The sequence below is a fragment of the Artemia sp. Qi Xiang Cuo genome, chromosome 18 (assembly GCF_049724085.1).
Source record: "Artemia sp. Qi Xiang Cuo chromosome 18, ASM4972408v1, whole genome shotgun sequence".
Lineage (NCBI taxonomy): Eukaryota > Metazoa > Arthropoda > Branchiopoda > Anostraca > Artemiidae > Artemia > Artemia sp. Qi Xiang Cuo.
This window is the reverse complement of record NC_142811.1, coordinates 28,046,801-28,073,823: the sequence shown is the minus strand read 5'-3', so window position 1 is coordinate 28,073,823 and position 27,023 is coordinate 28,046,801. Positions and strand designations below refer to the sequence as shown.

The following is a 27,023-nucleotide window of genomic DNA, read 5'->3' as shown; positions in this document are numbered from 1 at the left end:
TTAACAGCTTTAGCGTAAACAGCAAGGTATTGAGGAGGGGGCGACCCTTCATATCCGGAATAAATCTACCAAAATTAATATGCAAATTGTATTTTAATTTTTCCTGCCGGTGAGCCAAAATCGAACCTGTATTAGTTGAAAAATGTTCAAAATTATATAAAAAACAAGTCTTTTTTAACTGAAAGTAAGGAATGACTTTAAAACTTAAGACGAACAGCATTTATTCAATATATGAAAAGAGCTGTCTTCTCCTCAACGCCTCGCTCTTTGCGCTAAAGTTTGACTCTTTTTCACCACTCTACTTTTTAAAACAATAAAAAACTTTAGCGTAAAAATCGAGGCGTTGAGGAGGGGATAGCCCCTTTCATATACGGAATAATTGCTGTTCGTTTTAAGTTTTAATGTCGCTCCTTACTTTCAGTTAAAAAAGTTTTTTTAATTTAATTTCAGAAAGACGATACTTTTGTCAATATATGAAGAACCGTGTATAATGCAATTGTATCTGTCTGGTTTATGTGCAAAGTAACACAAGAGACGAAAATTAACGAACAAAAGAATAGTGAAGAATCATGGTGTAAAAAGTAATATTTGACAGGGATAGTCACTGTTGATAAATCACTAGGGATGGCACCGTGATTGGATGATTTTCGGGGATTCGGTGAAACAATTTTTTTTCGGGGTGACACATAAATTTTCGGGGAAATCCCCGAAAATTCAAGGATAGTGCAAGCCCTGCTTGATTCTTAATCAGGAAAATCGAGATACTTAACGCATACATTTTCGGAGAAATACCCGAAAATTCGGGGATAGTGCAAGCCCTGCTTGATTTCTAATCAGGAAAATCGAAATATTAAACCACACGAGAAGGAAAAGCTCCGACTTTGCGGTTGACGCAATAAAGAATTGCCGCAAAATTAATTCAAAGTCAGTCAAACGCCGCCGCATCTGCCGGTGGCGGCGCGCGTGCGGTGCGCCGGTGGCGTAGCGACATTTCGATGGTGGTCAACCGGGCCTCTAGGTGGCGGTTTTAGGTCGATGCGCTGGCGTGGCACCGGGGTCTATATATGATACTATGCTACCAGATTATCAAAATAGCGTTTCTCACATATCTAGTCAAGGGATTGTGGATCAATTTAAAATTCTCCAAGAGTGTTGGAGGAGGTAAGTGAGCCTCAAGTTTTGAATTTGGAGAGTTTTGAATGTATCCAATTTATTTAAGAATTTGGCATCTACTCACAGCTGAAACCTACTCCCAGTGAAGCTGCAATGTAGACCGAAGAAACTGAGTGCACTCATACCACCATAATAGCATAAATCGGTATTATATCAGGAACAGATTGGAGGGATCGAATTTGAACGATATATATATATATATATATATATATATATATATATATATATATATATATATATATATATATATATATATATATATATATATATATATATATATATATATATATATATATATAAATCAAGGAGTCAAATAGATCAAGGAGTCGAACTCAAAGCAAACTATATCAGCTTCATATATTTCGCGTAAAGAGGATGCTGGTCCATACATGTGTCTTGTAAGCTCCAATTCCTGCAATTAAAGGTAAAAAAAAAGAAAGAAAGAAAGAAGGGAAGCGGAACACTTGATAGGGTATCTATTGGAAGCTAGCAACAATAACCAATACCTTCGTAAGATTAATTTTGAATTGGTATTATAAAAATCAATCTTATTCATCTTTTCGGCACGGGAAGACTGGAAAGGGAAAATAGGCGCGCACCCCAATAAGCTCATCAATAAAAGTTTCAACATCTGCCTGGGGTTTGTTATGCAGACTCTTTTCACCGAAACCATCACCTGGCCTTTGCTTTATCGATTCAATCCGTACCCTACTCTTATTCTATTCTATTTGTTAGGAAGCTAAACAAGCGAAAAGATGAATCAAACAAAGCTTTTAGAAAAGAAAGTAAGTGCTTTATGTATGAAGCTGAAAGGATTTATCGAGAAACTAGTTGAAGACTTTCTAACGGTTTGGGACCAGCTGCCAAATACGAGTACTTTAAGCTATGGCTGGGGAAGGGGAGGTAGAGGGGGAGGCGGTAGAGGGCACATTCTCAAAAACCTAGAATTTCTTAGCACACCCTTTCTTATGATCAAGGCAAGAATGTTTAAAAGTAGGACAAGTCAATTAACCAAGATGCTGAAATTCAGTCCTTGGACGTTTTTAGACATGTCCAGCAGAGTAATTAAGGGTTTGATTCCCCAGCCCTATCAATTTATGAAATAACTAAATGTTGCAAGAACTGTATCACCACATGCCACAAACATTGTTTTATCAGAAAAGTTCACCGAACTCTAGATTTTCTTTTGAATAAGTACTTCTTCAGCGAATTTCTATTTGGTTTTGAGGAAAAACTATAGTTTTTACCTATAGGTATGGCACTGACTTTTTTACAAGCAGGACAAACAATTAAAAACAGGGGGTGCTACCATTTCGACTAACCGTCACAAGCACTAAATGTTATAACATCTAAAAGGAAAATCCGTCAGAACCACTAACCGTCATAACATCTAAAAAAAATATAAGTTTATATAATAGTGATAAGTATATAATAGTTTAGAAACAAATTTCGGTAATATATTTGCACATCAGGGGGGGGGGGGGGCAAAGCATAGCATAAATTAAAAATTTAACCTAACCTAGGTACCTTTTCACCCCTAAACCCGAAAAACCTAAAGTTTTAAAATTTTAGATACTATGACGGTTAGTGGTTCTGACGGATTTTTCTGTCGATGTTATGACGGATTTTGTAGACGAAATGACGTTAGTGCTCCTGACGGTTAGATGTTATGCCACCTTCCCCCCCAAAAAAGGGAGGGCTTTGCCTTCATAAGTCAACGGGTAAGATTTGTAATACTACCTCACGGGTTTTTATCTGTACCAAGTCTAATAATAAAGCAAAGCGCCCTAATAATACATGAGTTTAGGCAGCGCTAGCTCGCTGCCTCAGTAAAGAACGATGTGGGCACAATGTGTTTTTTTTTTCCTCCATACCCGGGTACTTTGTATAGAAAGAGTTGTCGTAGAAACTTCGAAAAGAGGTCATTCGATTCGAAATTGGAGTGGCTAGTGCCCTTTTTAATAGTCGAAAAAGATTGGAGGGGAACAAGCCCCCCCCCCCACACCCATCATTCCCCCAAACACATCCAATCAAAATTTTGAGATAGCCATTTTGTTCAGCGTAGTTGATTTCTAGATAGAAAATATGTTTTTAAGGAGGACACTCCCCCAAAACCCTCGGGGCAAGGGTTTTACGTTATGCCCTGAGGGCATATAAAAGCGATGTTGGCTCAATGTACTATTTATTATTTTTTCCTTTAGAGCAGGGCACTTCATATGGAAGGGGTCGTCGTAAAAATTTCAAAATAGGCTCATTTGATTGGCCCTTTGAATAGTCGAAAAAGATTCGAGGGAAACAAGCCCCCCCCCCCCACACCCATCATTCCCCCAAACACATCCAATCAAAATTTTGAAATAGCCATTTCGTTCAGCGTAGCTGATTTCCAGATAGAAAATATGTTTTTGAGGAGGATACTCCCCCAGAGCCCTCAGGGCAAGGCTTTTAAGTTATGCCCTGGGGGCATATAAGGTTTTTAAAGAAGGCGTTGTCGTAGAAACTTCAAAAGAAGCTCATTTGATTGGAAATTCAAAGGGCTAGTGCCCTTTTTAATAGTCAAAAGTGATTGGAGGGCAACTAGCCCCCCCCACGCCCATCATTCCCCCAAAACTTAACCAATACGAATTTTTAGATAGCCATTTTGTTCAGCGTAGTTGATTTCCAGATAAAAAAAAAATTTTTTTAGGATGACACTACCCCACAACCCTCAGGGCAAGGATTATAAGTTATGCCCTGGGGGCATATAAGGTTTATTATTGAATTCTTTGTCGTAGAAACTTGAAAAAGGGTTCATTCGATTTGAAATTCAAAGGGCTAGTACCGTTTTTAATAGTCAAAAGCGATTTGAGGGTAACTAACACCCCTCTCACGTCCACCTTTTCCCCAAACACATCCAATCAACATTTTTAGATAGCAATTTTACTCAACGTAGTTGGAAGTTTTGGAAATCAGTTCTTTAAGGATGACAACCCCGCCCCCCCCCCGACGGCCCTCAGGGCAAGGGTTGTAAGTTATGGCCTGGCGACATATAAAGTTTTTAATGAAAGACAACTAGCCCCCTCCCCTCCCCACGCCCATCATTCCCTCAAAAACATCCAATCAATATTTTGAGATAGCCATTTTGTTCAGCGTAGTTGATTTCCAGGAAGAAAATATGTTTTTGAGGAGGACCCGCCCCCACAACCCTTAGGGCAAGGGTTTTAACCTATGCCTTGGGGGCATATAAGGTTTTTTATAGAAGGCGTTGTCATAGAAACTTCAAAAGGGGCTCATTTGATTGGAAATTCAAAGAGCTAGTGCCCTTTTTAATAGTCGAAAGTGATTAGAGGGCAACAGGCCCCCCGCGCCCATCGTTCCCCCAAGCACATCCAATCGAAATATTGAAATAGCCATTCGGTTCAGCGTAGTTGAATTCCTGATGGAAAATATGTTTTTGAGGAGGATACTCCCCCACAACCCTCGGGACAAGAGTTTTAATTTATGCCCTGGGGGCATACAAGGTTTTTATAGAAAGCATTGTCGTAGAAACTTCAAAACAGGCTCGTTCGATTGGAAATTCAAAGGGTTATTGCCCTTTTTAATAGTCGAAAGTGATTGGAGGGCAACTAGCCCCCCCCCCCACGCCCATCATTCTCCCAAACACATCCAATCAAAATTTTGAAATAGCCATTTTGTTCCGCGTAGTTGATTACCGGACGGAAAATATGTTTTTGAGGAGGACAGTCCCCCACAATCCTCAGGGCAAGGGTTTTAAGTTATGCCCTGGGGGCATATAAGGTTTTTATAGAAGGCGTTGTCGTAGAAACTTCAAAACAGGCTCATTCGATTATAAATTTCAAAGGGCTAGTGCCCTTTTAATTGTCGAAAGTGATTGGAGGGTAACTAGCCCCCCCCCACGCCCATAATTCCCCGGTATAGGCTAGTTGATTTGCAGATAGAAAATATTTTTTTGAGGAGGACACTCCCCCACAACCCTCATGGGCAAGGGTTTTAAGTTATTCTCTGGGGGTATAAAGGTTTTTATAGAGGGCGTTGTCGTAGAAACTTCAAAATGGGCTCATTCGATTGTAAATTCAAAGGGCTAGTGCCCTTTTTAATAGTCGAAAGTGATCGGAGGGAAACTACCCCCCCCCCGCGTCCATCATTCCCCCAAACACATCCAATAAAAATTTTGAGATAGCCATTTTGTTCAGCGTAGTTGATTTCCAGATGGAAAATATGTTTTTGAGGAGGGTACTCCCCCACAGCTCTCAGGGCAAGGGTTTAAGTTATGCCCTGGGGGCATATAAGGTTTTTATAGGAGGCGTTGTCATAGAAACTTCAAAAAAGGGCTCATTCAATTTGAAATTCAAAGGGCTAGTGCCCTTTTTAATAAAAGTGATTAGTGTTATCTTTGTTGTTGTTATTGTTCAGATCAGGGCACTTCGTATCGAAGGAGTTGTTGTGAGAACTTCGAAAGTGGCTCATTCGATTGAAAATAGAAAGGGCTGATGCCCTTTTTAATAGTCGAAAGTGATTGGAGGTTAACTAATCCCCCTTCCACTCCCACCTTCCCGCGCCCACCCTCCCATTTTCGCATTATGTTTAAAAACTAAATGTTGCCTTAAGATTAAATGAAAATGTACTGTGATAATGCTAATTCCCAATAAGGCATCTCAGCAGTATCCCAAGAACGACTAAGGGTATTATGTTCAAACTTTCGGGGTTATTTCTGCTCTTGAAATTTAACCAAATCAAAATAGCGTAAGTGTATCCAAGCTATCAAAGAAAGCAAACAGATTTTTTTGCGAATGGTATCAAATTTTCCATTTCAGTCAACTAGAGGAGGTATGAAACTAAATTAAACAGTACTATTTGTGTTCAGATTTTTAAAAGGGTGTATGTTGTTAAAAACTGCTGAAAATTTTTCTCCAGCATACAAATAGCAGGCCAAACTATAAAGTCTTAAAAAACTATGTCAATATAAACGAACAGAAATTAATTAAAAAAAAACTTTTTCCACAAAATAAGTTTTTCAAAGGAAAGTAAAGAACTCCATTAAACAAAAAATGAGCAAAAATAAAATCAAATAATCTAATCATATATATATATATATATGTATATATATATATATATATATATATATATATATATATATATATATATATATATATATATATATATATATATATATATATATATATATATATATATATATATATATATATATATATATATATATATATATATATGTATATATAAACGATTTAGATAGGGCAAAAGTTTGCGAAAATTCGTTAAGAGCCTTAATTTTTGTTTTATGCAAAGACGTCTTGTACTATGTTATCACCCCTGGAAAAAAGGAAAAATAAAAAACGAAGAAATACGCATCTCTGATCTTTCTTCTGGCAAAATATACAATTCTACAATTTTGAAGATATGAGCTTGAGACCTCTACAGTAAGGTTCTTTGATACGCTGAATCTGATGGTGGGATTTCCCCCTTTTTTAGAAATTAAGTCAGCATAAAAATCCTATTCTTTGATGTATGTATTTGTATCAAAATTCTGTTTTTAAGAGTTTCGGTTACTATTGAGCCGATTCGCCTCTCACTTACAGTTTGTTACCACGAACTGTTTGATAAGCAATGTGTTTAAGACATGAAAAAAAATTGAAAAATTTTTAAGTTCAGTTCAGAATCGCTAAAGTCATTATGAAATTCTTAAAATTATTTTTTTTTTTTTTTAGATAAAATCCACTCGCTAGGAGATTAAGCTTACAGGTTTGGACGTAACCAGTTTTATAATGTCAGTACGAAGGCCCAAAAAACGAAAATAAGTAAATATTAGAAATGATGACTCGATATTTTGACAAGGGATTACAACAATTCAAAAACCTTAAAAAAGAGGACCAAAAGTTCCTAGCTTAGTATATATCGTTGTTAGAAGTAGGGGAAGCTTCAATAATCAAATATTTTTCAAAAGACGGCAGTATGAAAAGACAATAAATTGCATAAAGAGCAAAAGGCTGGTAATTGAAAAAATACTTGTATATATTTTAGCAAAGGATTGCAATAATTCAAAAACCTTAAAAAAGAAAACCAAAATTTTGAAGCTTAGTACATTTCGTTTTTAGAAACCGGACCAGCTTCAATAATCAAGTATTCTTGAACAGACAGCACTATGAAAATATCATTAAATTGCTTAAAGAGCAAAAAACTGGTAATTGCAAAAATATTTGTGCATATTTGATCAACGTATTGCAACAATTCAAAAACCTTAGAAAAGAAAACCAAAAGTGTGAAGCATAGTAGAAACCGTTGTTAGAAATTGGACTTGCTTTAATAATCAAATATCTTTGGAAAGACATTTAAATTGAGTAAAGGGCAAAAAACTAGTAACTGCAAAAATTTCAAACTAACAGTTTGAAGCTTGGTACATATCATTGTTAGAAATCTGACTAGCTTCAATAATCAAATATCTTTGAACAGACAGCACTATGAAAAGACATTAAATTGCATAAAGAGCAAAAAACTGGCAATTGCAAAAATGTTTGGATTTAATTTAACAAGGGATTACAACAATTCAAAAACCTTAAAAAACAAAACCAAAATTTTGAAGCTTAGTAGAAATCGTTGTTAGAAATTAGACTTGCTTTAATAATCAAATATCTTTGGAAAGACACAGTATGAAAAGACATTAGATTGCATAAAGATAAAAAAAAACTGGTAGTTGCAAAAATATTTCTATATATTTTAACAAGGTATTACAACAATTCGAAAACCTTAAAAAAGAAAACGAAAAGTTTGAAGCTTAGTAGATATCGTTGTTAGGAATTGGAATAGCTTTAATAACCAAATATCTTCAAAAAAGCCACAATATGAAAAGACAGCAAATTGTCTCAACTTGTCTGCGGTTAGAAGACAAGCGACATTGAGAATCTGTATATAGAAGCCTGCTGCGTGCCGAGTGCCAGGGCTCTCGGCATATATATATATATATATATATATATATATATATATATATATATATATATATATATATATATATATATATATATATATATATATATATATATATATATATATATATATATATATATATATATATATATATATATATATATATATATATATATATATATATATATATATATATATATATATATATATATATATATATATATATATATATATATATATATATATATATATATATATATATATATATATATATATATATATAACGGTGTGAATAAAGATATCCGTATAGTCGTGACTTCCAACAGAATTACCGCAAACTTGTAAAAGCTTTATACCGCCAAAAACCAAAACAGTGGTGAATAGACCTTTTCTCAGCTCTTTTGGATGGTTGTTTTTAAGTTTTAATTCCCTTCAAAGTAGCTTCTGAAAATTGCCCGATATAGATAGAACGATCACAAGAAACTTCAAAAGCGCCTCTTGAACGTTTCATTAGGTGATCACCGTGTGTATTGCGATCTTTTCGAATTATTGTTTATTGGACAGATTACTTATTTGTAGTTTTTCTCCTTTTTTTTAGTGATGACGCACTATATAGAAGTTTGAGCAGCAGTCCAGTGCCACTTGACTGCCCAATTCATCGGCATAATCGTTCAAATAGCTACTCAAGCAGTGACAATAATCCGGAGCTCCAAGCACTTTCTTATACATCATCACAAAACAGAAATAATGCAAGTTTGGCTGACTCGCTGAATTCTGAATATCATGTCATGGCTGGAATCAATGTGAAGGATAGAATGGAAGCAGATAGACAAGAAGAAGACGAAGTGCAGAGAGATAAAAGTTTGTTTTACTCTTTTAATCTTCTCCAGAATATTTAAAGTTTAGTGCATTTTTCAATATCTGTTATGCAGGAGACAGTTAAAAGGAGGAAGAAAGAGAAAGAGAGAGAGAGAAAGAAAGAGAGCGAGCATGTTTCGACGCATAATTGTAAGATTTTTCCGATAGTAACAAATTACACCTAAGGCAGCTGGAATAAAGGAAGACAACAATTGTTATTTAGGGTCGGTGGTGTTCTTAGACCAGTTTTATTAAGTTATGAAGTTTCCAAATTTGAGAATTTTATTTGAGTTTTATTTTTTTTATTTCCGTAGGGGAAAGGAATTTTGGCACTTGTGCATTATGGGCAACTCACTCAAGTTTACGCTGTGTAAAACTCGAGAACAAACCGGTTTCTTCGTTAGTTTTTTTTTCAGCTTAGCGCGAGACAAGACAAAGACAAGTGACAGAGTATATGGGAATATATAATTTGGGCTATATATTTGCACATTTGCACATAAGGGGCGGGGTGAAGTATTTGGATAGTTTGAAGTCAGAAAACAATTCTTTCTAGGTATGGCCACTAAAAAATTACAGAGGAATAGCGAGGTATTTATAAATTTTGTTAACTAAAAAAAAAAAAAAAAAAAAAAATCCCAGCATAAGTAAATGTAATGTTTAATTTAAGTGTTTTTTCCAAGTGTTAATTGTTTTATAAATGACCTTTTTTCCAAGTATTAAGCACTATTATTAGGTTAATGTAGTGTTTCATTTTAGTGTTTTATGATGACCGCTGATCAAAGTTTATGTTATTTGTGCCTTTCATTTATGTTATTTTACTATGTTCATGACCGTATATTTGGCTTTAAAATACATTTCTCTATCTATCTATCTAATAAGCAGAATAATTGTACCAAACACATTTTGTATGCAGACCCGCTATACTTTAGCCCCCCCCTAGTAAAATTCTTAAATTTAGAAAACCTTATTTTCCAGGGGGGAGTATTTACCGGGGGTATTTTCAGGGGGTATTTTCCGCGGGAGGGGGTTGTAATCGCTGGGGGGGGGGGGGATAAACGCCTAGAACCATGCTAATTATATTGACTAAAAAAACAGTCCGTAAAAATGGCCATCCAGTCGGTAAAATCTATTGCCCCCCCCCCGCCCCCCAACATTTTGGCTAGTAACGACACTGCCTACTAGTACTAAAAACTCCACTGCAGCATCAAGGCGCCTAAGGTCAACGATGCTGCACACGATACACCTCCACTGGTTAAGAATTTTAGCGGCGTCAGAAAAATCGTGGCGCAAAGTGCCACGATTTTACCGATTTTCTTTTTAACCGAGTGACCGAAAACATTGGGGGATGTCCCCCCTCCCCCCATACGTGACGGCCCTGCTAGTAGGTGATGCATTGAAAAATAATAATCCACTATTTGGAATGCATATCGTTCCCCATGGAGCAAAAATGACTTCTACCTTTTAGAGGACTTGAGGAGGTGTTACTCCCACTCTTGTTTGTGGTAGCTCTTACCTGTGAATCTTTAATAGTGTTTGTACTGATACTAGCGTGATGCATCTACTTTTATATCTGCTTTTATTACTACATCTACTTTTATAGCCGTAAAACAAGTAAAGCAGAAACGGATTATTCCTAGAACCATTTTTTTCTTATCGCCTCAAGTCAATACCAAAGCACGAAGGCAAAGAAAAAAGTCATCAACCAAGATTACTTCATGGGATCGAAAAGATTTTCTACTGAACTTTTCGTTTTATGTTTTCCTCTGTCATTGCCACACGAATGATAGCTTCAAAAGTTGCCAAGATTCGCTCGAGAAAATGCCAAGCAATTAGTAAAGCTTGGCACAGGTTCCTGCCATAAACGGGACTCCTATTTGCCGGCTCCTTGTTGGAGAGGATAAATGAAGTAATACTATCTCTGTATTTTAATCAATCCGTTATTTATTTATTATGATAGTAGGGAGGTAGATTTAAGGATTTGAAGTAATTAATAGTCTATAAATGGTTAAATACTAAGCCTGAAGCGATTGATATATAGATAGACAGATTTATTCACACGAAAGCCCAATTGGGCCATGGTGACATACACAAAATAAGCGACAAAATACAACAACAAAACTTAAATTGAAAAAAAAACGTTAAAACTAATTATTTAAGAAAATCATCACGATACCTCATACCTACCCGGACGAACTTTCCAATGATATCTATATTTAAGTAACACCTACTTCTCAAAATTTCAAAAATCCAATATCTCCCCCCGACCTCCCTAGCAAACGTTTCCAAGCGCAACTCCCTATATTCCCGTAAACAAATGATGCAAAGACTCATCCATCTCTGTACACATAGGGTAACTGAAGGATCATCCCTCAAAATAGCCCTCCCTAAATATTTCCTACGTTTTCCAAGAGGCATAAAATTTCCCCTTACATACATCACCCATTTCAAATCTTCCGGACCCAATCCCATTTTTAGATAAATTTCTTCCCCCTTGACCTCCTCCTTGTCCTCCTTGACCTGATACGGAACTAAAAATCGCTCATAATAGATGACTTATACTGGTAAATTTTTCGTTACTCATATTATTGACTTAAGAATAAAGTAAACATGCCCCTCGATGCCTTTTTTATGCTCTTTCCAAATATAATAATCATTTTTGTCAGAAAGGAATTTTACCCCCACCCCTATATATATACCAATTCAGGGTATATATTTGAACATTAGGGGGGGGGGGGTGAATTTTATTTCTGATGTAAATGAGAGGTAAGCTTAAACTTTGAAAAATGAGAAACTACGGTAAATATACAGAGGCTAGACAACCCCCTGTACTTACGTGTCTGATCAGATTAGAACCTAACTGACAAATAAAACGAGATGAAAATATCGAAAAACGGGTTACATTTTTAATGAGACCGAGAAAAAATGAAAAAAAAATGTACAAATAATAAAAGCCCGCTTGTATCGGTTTCCCATCTAAAAAGTCTTATCAACGGGTGAAAAATAGCTGAAAACTTAGCCTAAATTGATATAAAAAGGTAAGAAAAAGCGAAAACAATACAAACAGTCTACAAAAATAAAATGAAAACCAAAAGAAAATTCACATCTTAGCCAATTCCAATAAAGTATATCTTTTAATAAAACATAATGCACAATAAATAATGTCTGCTATCTTAATTTATCTTATAATATTGGGATGTAGTAAAATGAAACAGTTTTTATTTAAAAAAACAACAACTTGCGCATGCCTTACCATAAAGAAATTAAAGTCAACTACTGGTTAAGAGAGTTATAATATTGTTATATATCCAAAATTATGAGTATATTGTCTTTTGTTAATCTAGTTGAAACACATTACTATTTCCCAAAGTTTATTTTGTTCTATTCTGACAACATACAATATGCAACAAGATCAAGGTATTGCAGACGCACCACTTTGTATTTTATTCGGTATTACTTCTTTTCCAGGATCTTATAGATCGTTGGGATTTACAAGCAATTTTTATATTATGTTTTTATTTATTCTTTTTTGAATTTTTTGATAATAAAGAATAAATAGTAAAGACATATTATTGATCTTCTGGTCTGTTTCATCTTTTGCCATTTCTCTGGGCTCACATAATTTTTATTCTTTTGTATACCCACTCTCAATTAAAATATCTTTGGTGAAAATGAGGGCATTTTTTCATATATTTAGCAGTATTTTGGTTTTCATTTTGTTTTTGCATATCATTTCTGTTTTGCTTGTTTTCATCACCATTTTATGTGTTTCTTTAAGCTTATTCTTTAGTCGTTCTTTTTTTGTGTTGATAAAGATTCCGGGTATGGAGTTGAAATATTCCAAATTTTATTATTACTTGTATAAAAAAGTTTCTATTTTTCAATGTCTTATTCATAATTTCCACCTGCTTTGCAATATTTTCATTTTGTTTCAATTGTACGTGGAGGGGTAGTTTGGTCTATGAAATTATTTTCGTGGAATGCCGCTTCGAAGTGAATTAAAAATCACACTTTAAGTCGAACGCACTGAAAAAAAACGAAAAAAAAAAACGAAGAAATTATCTGATTGGCTCATCTTATCATTTGTGAGCATGAAGCATTCGCTTGAACCATGTAGAGCCTGGTGTAAGGGGGTGGGGCCAGCAAGAGTGTTTTTCTTATCAATCCAGTAAACATATCCAACAGAATGCAGCGATAAAATATACTTATAACCGTCTTTATGAACTTGACTCAAGGGCGGATCCAGGATTTTTTTTCGGGGGGGGGGGGGGTTACTAATTTTTGACTCAGTTTTCGACTAATTTTACTGATTTTTACCTAGGTTTTACTAATTTTCGACTCGGTCAAACATTTCGGGGGGGGGGGATTGAAATCGGGTAACCCCCCCCCTGAATACAGCCTTGACTTGACTCATTTAACTATAAACTTGGCATAAACCACGTTATTTGGAAAACTAAGGTTTTAGAAAAGGAAAACCGCAACAGAAAAAGTGCATACAAAAAATGTGGAAGTAACACTTAAATGATAAAGAAAATCTAGGCGTATCGTATTTATCTATTTGAATCACTGTTAAGTCTAGAATATATTTAAAAAAAAGTGTTACTCTGATTTTCTTTTTTTGTGTGTGTTGTAGGGAAAAATGTCTAGTTGAAAGGTATAGAGCACTGAAATGTTTTAGGTAAGGATCACCATTGATGATGTCTAATTAAATTAATTAAAAAAAAAACGTGAAGTAAAGAGCAAAGTTTAAACTCAAAACGAAAAATATTATTACTTCACAGTATATCTAACATACATCGATAAAACTAGTGCAAATAAACCAACTGATAATATTTCACTATGTTTGTATGATTATAGAAAACTAGCGCTTCACTAAAAATACAAAACAATTTAGGAGTTTTGGTACAGTTGAAGCCAACCAATTAAGGACTTTTTTTGAAAAAAAAGAATCATTTTAGGATTTCTGTTATATTTTTTTCGTGTAATTTGGTATCACTCTTGCACAATGTACTCAGTCCAATGATTGAATCTCGTTTTTTCTCTGAAAAGGACATTTAATGATTAGTTTGTAGACAAATCTGGAGTGAAGCTATCTGTATGTTATTAGGCTAAATATAAAACAAAACAAGTTTTTTCCAGCTGAAAGTAAGGAGCAACATATAAAATTTAAAACGAAAAGAAACTATTACGTATATGAGGGGGCTCGCCCCTCGTCAATATTTCGCTCTTTACGCTAAAGTTCAATTTTTGTTTCAATTTCTTAAGAATGACCCTTGAATCAAAAAGGGTTAAATTAGAATAAATAGCTCTTTTGAAAGTACTAAAAAAACTTTAGCGTAAAGATCGAGGTATTGACGTGGGGTGAACCCCTCATAGACGCAATAATTTCTGTTCGTTTTAAGTTTAAATGCTGCTCCTTACTCTCAGTTGAAAAAAGTTTTTTATTATTTAATTTCTGATCGTTTTTTTAAATAATACTGGAAAATCCGACCACCCCTTCATGGAAAATTCCTTTCCCCCATGAAAAATTCCTCTATGGAAAGATCCTCCCACGCAACCTTCTCTCCCTGACCCCCTTACGACCCCCCGCCAAAAAAATCACCCCTGAAAACGTCTGTACACTTCCCAATATCCAATACTATATGTAAACAATGGGCAAAGTTCCCAACTTTGCTCAGTCCCTTCCCCGGAGGACTGTGGGCGATTAAGTCATCCTCAAAGACAAATTTATTAAATTTTTTGACTATGCTGAGTAAAATAGATATCTCAAAATTTCGATAGGGTGACTTTGGGAAAAAATTGAGCGTGGAAGGGGGACTAGTTGCCCTCTATTTTTTTGATCACTTAAAAAGGACACTAAAACTTATAATTTCCGTTCGAATGAGCTCTATCGAGATATTCTAGGGCTACTGGGTTGGTACGATCACCCCTGGAAGAAAAAACAACAACAAAAAACAAACATAAACAAATGAAGACCCATCCGTGACACACAAATACAAAATTCCACATTTTGCAGATAGGAGCTTGATGCCTCTAGGGTTTTCTGATACGCTGAATTTAATGATGTGATTTTCATTAAGATTCTATGACTTTTACGGGGGTGTTTCCCCCTTTTTTTTAAAAATAAGGCAAATATTCTCATAACTTTTGATGAGTAAGACTAAATTTCATAAAACTTATATAATTGAAATCAGCATAAAAAGCCGATTCCTTTGATGTATCCACTGGTATCAAAATTCCGTTTTTTTAGAGTTTCTGTTACTATTGAGCAGGGTTGCTCCTTACTTACAGTTCGCTACCACGAACTGTCTGATTAGAACTATAGACTAGCTTGGAATTTGTATCATAAGTTGAAATATTCCGTTGTATAAGGAGAAGTTACTTGATTTCCATAGTTCATATTGTGGTAGCTAGTTATTTACTAAACAAGTTTTTTTTAACTGGAAGTAAGGAACGACGTTAAAACTTAAGACGAACAGAAATTATTCCGTTTATGAAGGGGGTTGTCCCCTCCTCAACGCCTCGCTCTTTACGCTATAGTTTTTTTATTGTTAAAAAAAATAGAGTTGCGAAAAAGTCAAACTTTAGCGTAAAGAGCGAGGCGTGGAGGAGGGGAAAACCCCCGACAAAAACGGAATAATTTGTGTTCTTTTTAATTTTAAACGTCGTTCCTTACTTTCAGTTAAAAAAACTTGTTTTTTTTATTTAATTTTTGAACGTTTTTGAATTAATGCAGGTATTGATTTTGGCTCCCCGTACATGAATAATTAAAACAAAATTTGCATATTAATTTGACTTTTATTTGGTTAAATGGCTTTCTCGAAACTTGTTTAATTTTATAAACTTGTTGTTTTTTTTACTTAATTTCTGATCTTTTTATTTAATAATGCTGGGAAATTCGGTGCCCGCTTCATAACAATGTCCCTTCTCCCATGAAAACTTCCTTCATGGAAAGATCCTCCCATATAACCCCCAAACCCTCCCCCCACCTACCAGAAAAAAAACCTCCTGAAAACGTCTGTATACTTCCCAATAACCAAAGCTAGATGTTAACATTGGGTAAAGTTCATAACTTTCAGTTTTCCCCCTGGGGACTTCGGGGGATTAAGTCATCCTAAAAGACATTGTTATCATATTTTTGACCATGCTGAACAAAATGGCTATCTCAAAATTTTGATCGGCTGACTTTGGGGACAAAATGAGCGTGGGAGGGGGCCTAGTTGCCCTTTATTTTTGTGGTCACTTAAAAAGGGCACTAGAACTTTTAATTTCCGTTCTAATGACCCCTCCCACGATATTCTAGGACCATTGTGTCAATTCGATCACCCCTGGGGAAAAAAAACAACAAAAAACCAATAAACACGCATCCGTGATGTTTCTTCTGGCAAAAAATGCAAAATTCCACATTTTTGTAGATAGGTGCTTGAAACCTCTGCAGTAGGGTTCTCTGATACACTGAATATGATGGTGGGATTTTCATTAAGGTTCTATAACTTTTAGGGGATCTTTTTCCCTTTTTTCTTAAATCAGCCAAATTTTTCTCAGGCGCGTAACTTTCGATGGGTAAAACTAAACTTGAAGAAACTTATATATTTGAAATCAGCATTAAAATCTGATTCTTTGATGTATCTATTGGTATCAAAATTCCGTTTCTTAGACTTTCAGTTACCATTTAGCCGGGTCGCTCCTTACTTACAGTTCGTTACCACGAACTGTTTGATAAGATCCTTGAATTGAGAATAAAAGTGATTGTGGCTCTATTAGAACTTATGATAGTTTTTTGGAGACAAATTAAATCTTATTTAGGCATTAGATATAATTTACAGATTTTTATTTTTCCATTTTTTTTTTTAATCCAATAAATATGCCTGAGGGGACCTATGCAGTTCCAGGGGCAAGGGCACCAAATTGTACAAACTGGTCATTGCTTACTGACAGACCTTATGCAGAAAAAGGTGGAAATCTTTTATCTTGGACGACTGGTTGGATCAAAACTTTCAGGGGTAATTTCCTTGGCCAAACAAATCTCCTATTTTCGTTAAGACAGTGGGAATTTTAGGGGGCCTGGAAATGGGCTGGAAAAATGATTGTCTCTGATCATTTTCGAAATTTGAGCCATAATTCTCTGGGATTAATTATATTGAAACTTTTAATCTTAAGTTGTTTGAAAAAGTAGACCCAAAAACCCCAAAACTAGAAAAAAATACTGGCTCCCCAAAAACTAAAGAACGCAAATAGAATAAAAACATATTTGATTTTAGTGTGCTTGAAACTTATATCCTACAGTTTTGGGGTCAAGAAAAGTTTAAAAGCTTAATTTTTTTTCGTTTTTTCTGACTGACTTCCACTAGACAAAGGGACTCAAATTAAAAAGAGTTATAGTGGTGGAATCAGTCCCCGAAAAAAGGTAAAAAAAACAACTTTTAAACCCGATAATTTTGAGTTTTCTTTTCTTGAATCTCTAGGCCAAAAATTTAAATCTCTTAAATCCCAATACACAAAAAAATCTTTGGGCCAAAAATTTAGATCTCTTAAATCCCAGTGCACAAAGAACATAGAAAGCACATTGATTTGTCCCGAAATGGGGCCCTACAAAGGGTAAACAATTTTCGTTTGAATGGCTAAAACACTATATCCTTTAGTGGCTGGATCGATGGTATCCTGATGTAGAAAAAAACTGTTTAGGTAAAGGACACAAGCCCCCAAATACTGGCCTGAAAAAAAACATATTTACTTATCTGGTTGAAATTTGAGTAGATCTTTTCCTTTTTTTTTTTTTTTTTTTTTTTTTTTTTTTTTTGCAGGGAATGAAGTCTGTCCATGAGCCTGAAAATAGGTTGGACAAATCTTCGTTTCTAATGAATTTGAAAGCTAAATCGGTAAGTCCTCGGAACAACGGGACTCTAATATATAAGCAAACTTGGGCTGGAGACACGGGCCTTTCAAAAACAGGGTCAGAAAAAGGGCCGTTTTTGCGAACGGCTTGAAACTTACATGCTTACCTCCTGAGCGAAGAGGAACAAAATTTAAAGAAAAAAGATTATAATTGGTGCACAAGCATCCTAATAATGGGCTTCGGCTTGAATTATTCTTCCGAAGCTTGAAACTTTCAGGGTAATTAGAATTCTAAGAATTGTGCTGTCTTTTATTTAAGCGTGATTATGATAATGAGTTTCCTCTTTGCATTTTTTATACTTTATGAATAAAAACATACTACTTGAAATACAAATCCCTTTTCGTTACGCGCAAATGGCACTATAGCCTTCTCCCCATTCTTATTCCTGATGATATATATTATATCTGTAATACCTTTGGGTTGTACCGGTTATACATGTGGTAATATCCGTGGTAACATTCAGTGTAATTATTTTCTATATTTTCAGGTTCAATAGAATCAAACAAAAACTTGACAAAGAATGACTTTTTAGAAATAATAAAATTAAATTGGGAGTCACGAATAGCCTATAATTATTCTAAGAATTGATTGTCTTTCTTTTAAACTCGACAAGGACTGTCATTTTCTTCTTTTATGTTGATTTTTTACCAATAATAGCGTACTATTTTAAATGCTGCTCAAATTAGCATGTTTTTAATGAAGCGCAAATGAGATTCTAGATCTTAGCCTTGTCTTATTTGTGGTAATATCTGTTCATCTTAAGTTTGACTGGGTCATTCATTTTAATTTTGTTTTGGTTTATTATTTGACTTTATGTATCTACTCGCCTTAGATTTTAATATCGTTCTTAATTTTCTTCATTTTTTTTTCTAAACGCTTATTAAATTAATTCTGTAAGCAATCATTAACCGAAACAGTATTATATTAAATCTATTATATTGTATTACATCGTATTAAGTGGATAATATTTACACCAAAAAAATATTATATTAAATGATCTTAAGTAAATGTAATCTAAGTGTTTCTTTTTCCTCATGAGATTTACGGAAGAAAAGTACAAATACGCTTATTTATATGGTATTCCTTATCTACAAAATATGTGCTAGAACTAAAAATATTTTTTTTTTACATTTTAGGAGAGGCGCTATTATCTGACCAAATTTCCAAAACGGAAGGTGCTGAAGGAAATGATCAAACAGTGCAGGAACAAGTCCAAGCGTTCATTGAAGATCTTCCGTCAGAAGAGGAGCTTCCTGACTACGTTATTGCTTATTTATCTCAACGAACCGATGACGATAGCTTGCCAGAACATATTCTTGAATATTTACAAGACAGAGTTGTAAAACTTCAAAAAGAAGAGCAAGAGCAGCAAGGAAAAAAAGATGAAGAGGAAGATATTACGAAAGTGGAAGAATCTTTTTCTGAAGAGCTTCCAGAGTTTGTTAAAGCTTACTTGTTAAATAGACAAGATGATGATAGTCTGCCAGAAAACATTCTGCAGTACCTCCAGAAAGAATCTGAACGAATCAAATTAGAGGACTTAGATGAATTACAGTTAGTTGAGCAGACTTTAAGAAATATTGATAGAAATCAGTTTAGCAGCTACAATGACCACTACCTGCAAGAAAGCCAGCCAGAAGAAATTGTATCGGACCCTTTTGATCAAATGTTTGCCAAAACTAACAAAGCAGAAAAATCGATAAATGAAAAATTGGCTACATGGTCTACTGAGTCAGTTAGAGAAGACAAAGATCATGTAGAGCCAGAAAAAAAGCGTAGATTCAGAAGTAACGTCAAAGAAGCAATGAGGAGTATTTCGGTTCCAACTCTTGATGGTTTCAGTAGTATTAAACGCAATGTTCAGAAAGTCAATTCAGAGACTATGAAAAAACTTAAGCCGCCAAAACTGAAAAGGACCCAGAGTCCAAGCCCTATTCGACAGAGAATAGGAGAAGGTTTTAGTCGAGTTAAAAAAAGATTCTCAAGCTTAACAAACGGAAAGGAAAAAATCCAGTCAAAAATGGAAATTGATGTGGAAGATGGATATGAGCCAATTGCACATCCTTCACTGGTACCGTTCCAAATGACAACATATGAAAGTGAGGATCAAATTCCTAAGGTTTATGGACTAGGAAAAGCAGCATTAGACGTACCTGGAGAAAACTTTGGGAGCAAACAGGAGGATGAAGAAGTGGTAGAAAAAGGAATTTCTAAATATGCTGACAAGGTTTCTAAAGTTGAAGAGTTTGAGGAAGAAGAAAAACAAAAGGGAGCAGGTACTGATTTTGAGGAAATAGAACAAAAGATATTGAACAAGCCAAAAGCTGCAAGTGTTTTGAGTAAGGGAAAATATATGTGGAATAACACGACTGCCAAATCGGGAGACGCTTTGAAAACCGCTGCATCAAAGTCTAAAGATGCTTTTGCAGCAACAGCTAATAAATCAAAAACTGCAATAAACAAGTCAAAAAGTTTATTGCAAAACACTGCCGTGAAAAGTAAAGAAGTATTAAAAACTACTGGTGAAAAGTTAAAATTGAAGATGCAGAAAAAACCTGATAAAATGCCAACATTGGAAGCTGAAGATAGTCTTGAAGGCACTTCAAGTGCCATCTTTGATGTCGAAAGTCCATTAGACGACCTAAGATCCGAAATCAATTGCCAAAAAGATATAGATGCACATGAAGTGCCTTCTTTTTCATGTGATGTTGTCTATTCTACTCCAAAGTCAAATCAACCAGTTAAAAATATAGGTTTTGAAATTTCTGACACATCCGAAGATTTTAGTAATTATTTCCACCCAAACCAAACTAGAGTGGACCCGCCAGTTAATCAGGCACTAAGTAACTCGGAATTTCTCAATTATGATCCAGAGCTTTATTTAGAAGAATCATTACCAGCCCATCAAGTTGAGCATAATGAAGATATAATAGAATCCAAAGAAGCTGTAGTAGAAAAAAGAAATGGTGAAAAAATGAGTAACGAAGACGTAGGCCTTACTGTGGTCGATTTTGAAACCAAAGCAACTCAACAGCTTTTTGAAAACAGTCAAAATTCAATGGCCAAAAAAGACAATATTTTAAAGGATTTCTTGGAAGATGTACCTCTAAAAAATGAAATAATTGAAAAGCCTGTGAGAAAATCAAAGTTGCCCACAAAAATCTCTCAAGTCGAAGTTACCATTGAGCATGGCAATGATGAAAGAACTGTGGAGCCTCAAATAACGAATACTGTTGTGGAAGAAAATACAGAAGAGGAAACTTCGGACAAGGAAGTCCTTTCTCTATCTTTATCACATCCAGAAAGACACTCAAAGATTCTGTCAACAGATGCTCCAACAGATGTAATAGAAAACTGTAAATGCTATTCAATAAATGAACAAAACCAAAAGACACTAAGACCCATTCGAAGCAAGAAATCAAGGACTCTTTCGGATGAAAACTGCCGAGTTGAAACACAGTTAGAAATGAAAAATCCATTTCCGGTTGATGTTTCACATTACTCAATCCCTAAATCAATTGACGTTGATATCGAAATATTCAACGAAAAGATAAAAGCTGCCATGACTTCTGAAGAAGATTACAACATTCGAACCATAAATCCAGGAAGACCATCAAGATCCAGAGCAAAGAAGAAAACGGCTGTTTTGTCAACGAAGACCGATATTTATCAAAACATACCACTAAGAAAAAGGAAAAGCTTTTCAAGAGACTTACCAAATGTCTTAAATTCAAATACTGCTCTTTCTGAAGAGACTCCTTCTACCTTGCCCCGAAAAAAATTCAGAAATCCGAAAGAACCACGTCATAGTCACTTAAATACTTTGGATAGTGAAAGCATTGCCCAATCAATAACCACAGCTCCCAGAAGGAAAAAGAACGTGTCCAAAACGGTCAGAGAAAATGAGGAAAACAATCCAAGCATTAATTCCTTCCCCCGACAAAAACGTAAAAACAGAATTAAGACAGAAAATGAAGTAAACGCATCAAAGAATCAGCTGCAAGAAATAAAAGACCCCAATGAATCTATTCGATTCGATGTATCAAAAGAAAATTTAAATGACTCTCTACAAGAAAATGAGGGAAAGCCTACTACTTTACCAAGAAGAAGAAAAGGTAGCCAATCTTCAAAGAGCACAGGAGAAAAGCCTATGGAATCATCCAAAAAGCAGCTTTCCGAAAATATTAAAGAAAGTTCAAATGTATCTAAATCTTTGTTGGGCACAGATAATGACCTGGAAAATTGTACAATTCACAAAAAGGAAAGTCTAGAGAAATTGCCCTGCTTAAGGCCTGATGAATTGAGTGTTGTTCCTGAAGGTGATGACTCCTTTCAGAATGACAGAGTAAAATGGATTGAAATTAAAAATCCTGTCTCAGCAGTTGATGATGGATATGGTTACGCAGTAATAACAAAAGTTGGACAACAAATGAAAAAGAAGCCTCCACGTCCACCCCAACCAGTCCCGGATGATCAAAGTGAACAGTACGAATACCCTATATGCCCATCTCGTCGCCCTGTGACAGAAATATACTGCACAGTACCAAGAAGAAAAAAACATGCAAAGCCTACTGATTCTCAATGTGAATCTACTTTTTGTACTCTCAGGCCAGAGAGACCTCGTCGCAGATCGTCTGAAGAGAAAAAGCAATCAACACACCCATGTGAAAATGATCACATTGAGGAGCTGCAGTCACGGGAAATTGTGGATCGTATGAATAAAAGACCTCTTCCACCTCTCCCAAGGACGAAGAAGAAACGGGAAAAACTAGAGTCCGACAATGGGAGTGATCGTGACTCGGCAAGTGATATTGCTTTAATATCTGAGGATGACCAGCATAGAAACATAAGACCATGTCCATTGTCCACAATAATCTCCACTGAATGGAATCAAGAAAATGATGAAAATGAACAAACTGGTAAATTAAGCTTCTCTCTCTCTTGTTCTTCTACGCCTGTTAGCGAAACCGTACAGGACAGGTCACAAGCAGAAAAATCCAAATATGGAAAAAGGGATAGTTTTAGTACCCCTGAAGTTTCACCATGTGATAATAGTATCACCGTGGATGTAAAATACTCCAATCAAAAACCCTCTAAGGCTGTTGCTATACCATCTACAAAAGAACATGGTGTTATTATTGAACATCAAATGGTAGCTTCGGTTGAACCTGACAGAAAGTTAATTTTAAACGGAGAAAGCACTCAAAGTACATCAGGCTTTCCTGTAAAAAATGCGGAATCAGAAGTTACAAAAAATACTTTTGGACAACACACAATAAATTTAAATTTAACTAACCCAGTTTTTGAATCTTCAGACATTCGGTCAGACCCTATAAATTTAAATCCTGACTCTTCCTCGGCCTATAATTCAAGCACGGAAAAAGATCAACAGTTGCATGAAATAATGAATGAAGTCGAAAATAACCTAGAAACAGATATTGACAAGGGCATAGAAGACAAAATAATACTCATCAGTCCTAGAACAACGCAAAAAGAGTGCTTCACTCCTATTGATGAGGTGTCAATATCAATCCAAACTGAACCTTCAATTGAATTTGAACCACTTGTCAATATGATGGGCAGACCTCTTTCAGATTCAGGTGGAGTTGAAATCTCCAGAACTGAAGAGTCTGTTGGTATCCAATCGAATATTGAGAATCCTGACATTCGTTTTCCATTAAGTATACCTATTCGTGTTCCAGAAATTCCTCCCATCCGGGTAGACCTACCTCAAAGAATGAGACTTACTGAGCTTGAAGTAGATAGACTAACTGTTGGATGTCTCTCGGCTCGATCAGTATCAACAGAGGATATTGCTGGTAATTCAATACAGGTAAGAGCACTAATCATGACTTAAGAGTGACGAGTCCAGTACAATCCATGGACTTTTTTAGTCAGTACACTACATTTTGGCTTGCCCTTGCCAGGTTGGGCCAATTTGGGGACGGGAGATGGGTAATTCGTGGAGTAAAAATGCATTTTTCCGTTTCGGTTTTGCAGTCGGATGTCCAAGCAACCCTCCTATTTCTTAAGAAATTGGGACCCTAGGATGCCTTTGTGACTTAGACAATACCTGCTAAAGTAGTTTTTCATTCAACTCCCATATAAATTCATCTCAACTCAACAACAAGAGTTCGATTTCTGCTTATTTACATATTTTCTCAAATGAGAAAGGACTCTAAAGCTTGAATAGTTATTCAACTTAATCTACACACATGGAGAAAACGATTGGAAGAAAAATATTCCCATTAATCAGATTTGTTAACTGCACTTGTAAAACTATTCACAATCACTCTTCCTCCACAAATACAAAATTTTACTCGAAAATGATTTATTCAAAATATTTCAATTTTCACTTACGGGCTAAAAGCCTAGAGTTGGGTCAAACCCGTGACCTTAAGATTGGGAGCCTTATACTCTACCCTCTTGTAAAACTATTGACAATCACTTTTCCTCCACAAATACAAATTTTACTCGAAAATTATTTATTTACAATATTTCAATTTTTGCTGATGGGCAAAAGGCCTAAATTTGGGTCAAATCCGTGACCTTAAGATTGGGAGCCTTATACTCTACCCTCTGAGCTAGCCAAGCCTTTTAGTTGGTTTTACACTTTTGCTACACCACTACGGAAACTCCTGTAAAAAATCCTTACAGAAACTTAGCAATTATGTAAAGAAAGATCAACCAAACCAAACGCTCAAGTGCGTGGGTGTTTACATTTTCCTTAGCATTGAGTAATACGTTTAATTTTTTGAGCTACAAAAGAGAAATCTAGCAATAAGCAATTTTGAACGATCAAGATGGATAAAGACTCTACAAAACTGAAAGCATTAACCAGAGAAAAAATCAAAGCAAAACCGAAACACCTGAAATATAACATTATGAAAACAAGTATGTAAGGGTAGGAAGTGAACAAAGCGGCCGTAGCAAGCAAATGTAGCAGAAGGACGTAAATATAATTATTTTATAAAAAGAGTCAGCTTTGGCAGCTTTGTGTCACCTCCATCCTCCCAGCTGAGCCTTCGAACGAAATTTGTGAAGCAAGCGAAGGGTTTTTTATTCTTGTTGGTAATTTAGAGCATATACTCAAAATTCGAGACATTAAGGTTGTTTTCAAAATGCTTATATTTCATAACACCTCTAGATTCCTTCATTTTGATAGAGCTTGTGTTATCTGGTACCTATGCAGTGACTACAATTCTGATATGAGACTTCTGAAATGGGACTCACGGAGTGTGTTGAATTTGTAGCCTTTGCTCCCCCCTCACTTGATATTGACTTTGCTCTTGGTTTTCATTTAATTGACGTGTTGTTTTCTCTTTTTTTAAGTGTCTACCTTCCCCAAAATGTTGGACTTCCAATAGAAACAAAGTCTTTTGTTCGTTCTTTGTCCTTATGCATCCTAAAGTGAAAGGTTTTTTCAGGTGAACCAGATACAGAGTCTTGGGGCTCTTAATGTAACTGTCACGGTAGATCCAAGCACGATTCAGCTACAAGTACCAGAAATTCCTCCTCAGCAAGTTATTCATGTGCATGAACGAAGTGAAACACCTGTTTCTGCTGAGGTAATAAAACAGAAGAACACACATGAAGACCATGAATCTAAAGAGGCCGTCTCTAAGGCTCCTTCAAACTTTTCATCTCTTCGAGCCCCAGATGAATCTTTGAACCCTACTGTTCGTGAACTAGCTACACAACTTGCAACAACATCTGCCAGAGAGCTTGGAACCATAGCTGCTGAAGCAGTTACGACCGTTTCTTCAGCATCCCAACTCGTACTAAGAAACATTGTTGAAGGAATGTGGTTTAGAGTGAATGAATACTTGGAAGATCGTGGGATCTATTTAGACGCAAAAGAGCAAGATTCTTCTAAGATATTAATGGTGTGTTTGTTGCTACTCGTGCTATTTATTATCTTCTTTGGAATGAGAGTGCCAAGAGGCCCAAGGTGGGAATATTATTTACCACCAAACTACTAGTATGTTATAACTGTTCAAAAGGAGTGTTTAAATTGTTAAATCACTTAAATAATTATGTCTTTCGGCGTGCTGCAATTAAAATTTTGAATTCTGACATTTAGCAGGTATTTAATCTTTATGGCTAGTGTTTACTTCACATCTAACAGTATAAGGCTAAACAAAATGGTATATTTTAATCTGTCCACTAAATGGTAGAAAAGGCAATCTGATCACTATTTGATGACTAAACGTTTCCGATTTAGATAAAATAGTTGAAAAGACTATTCTGTACTGCTTTAAAGTTCTTATTGACCTATAACAGTGTTCTTTTAGTAGTAAACATATAGGCTATTGATACAGCCAATTATACTTGTTAAACAAAGAGCAAGTGGAGCTTCAATCTCCTTTCCTAATCTTTTGCCACATGCAGTCACATGCAGCCAATTATACTTGCCACATGCAGCCAATTATACTTGTTAAACAAAGAGCAAGTGGAGCTTCAATCTCCTTTCCTAATCTTTTGCCACATGCAGTCTTTCAATAATCTTGCTGTCTCCAGCATCTTAAAATATTTTGTTGATTTTATAGATTTAAAACCTATAAATTAAATTTTGAATGTATCTGTGGACACAGTAAAGCATCTGTCTTATATTTAATTTTTGTTTCTCAGTAACTGGCCCACCGATCCTTGTAATCAATGCATTATATGCCAGCCAGTGAAGAGGATAAAGTGGGCAATAGAATGATAGATAGACAAACCAAAAGGCAAATTAACAGAGGAGAGTACTAATGAGCAATAAAGCATATACACAAAACAAATGGCCCCCCTGGCCATTACGTAGTCCACCCCCCCCCCCTGGAAAAGACATTGGCTACCATAAACATTGTGGTAATAGAAAATACGTTAAGTTAAAGAACAAGCATTTTAAAAGAAAGCCAATAAAATGTGAACTTAATTTCAGATTTACTAATTTCAGATTAATTTAAATTAGATTATCTACTTATGTAATTAATAAAACTTCAAGATAATTTTATTTTTATTAGAGCTGTCTTATTAACTGCATTTCTATAACTATGTGACTCTTTAGTTGCAAAAAAAAAAAAAAATCTGCACCCACTTTGAAGATCAGAGCGTAACTTTCACTTTTATGAAAAGAAAGTACATTTTTTATTCCTATACTCATGGGCCTTAGGCACTTAAA

The 27,023-nt window shown here is 35.3% G+C and overlaps 1 protein-coding gene across 1 annotated transcript in view; it reads left to right on the top strand.

The window, feature by feature from the left end:
• Positions 1–25,936, top strand: part of LOC148941388 (uncharacterized) — a 107,237-nt gene extending 81,301 nt beyond the window's left edge. Inside the window, exons 4-6 of the mRNA XM_089104542.1 lie at positions 8,708–8,970; positions 18,997–23,693; positions 25,288–25,936. Of these exons, the coding sequence (XP_088960668.1) occupies positions 8,708–8,970; positions 18,997–23,693; positions 25,288–25,842 (5,515 nt within the window). The 3' untranslated portion in view covers positions 25,843–25,936. The remainder of the gene's footprint in view (positions 1–8,707; positions 8,971–18,996; positions 23,694–25,287) is intronic.
• The last annotated feature ends 1,087 nt before the right edge of the window (positions 25,937–27,023 follow it).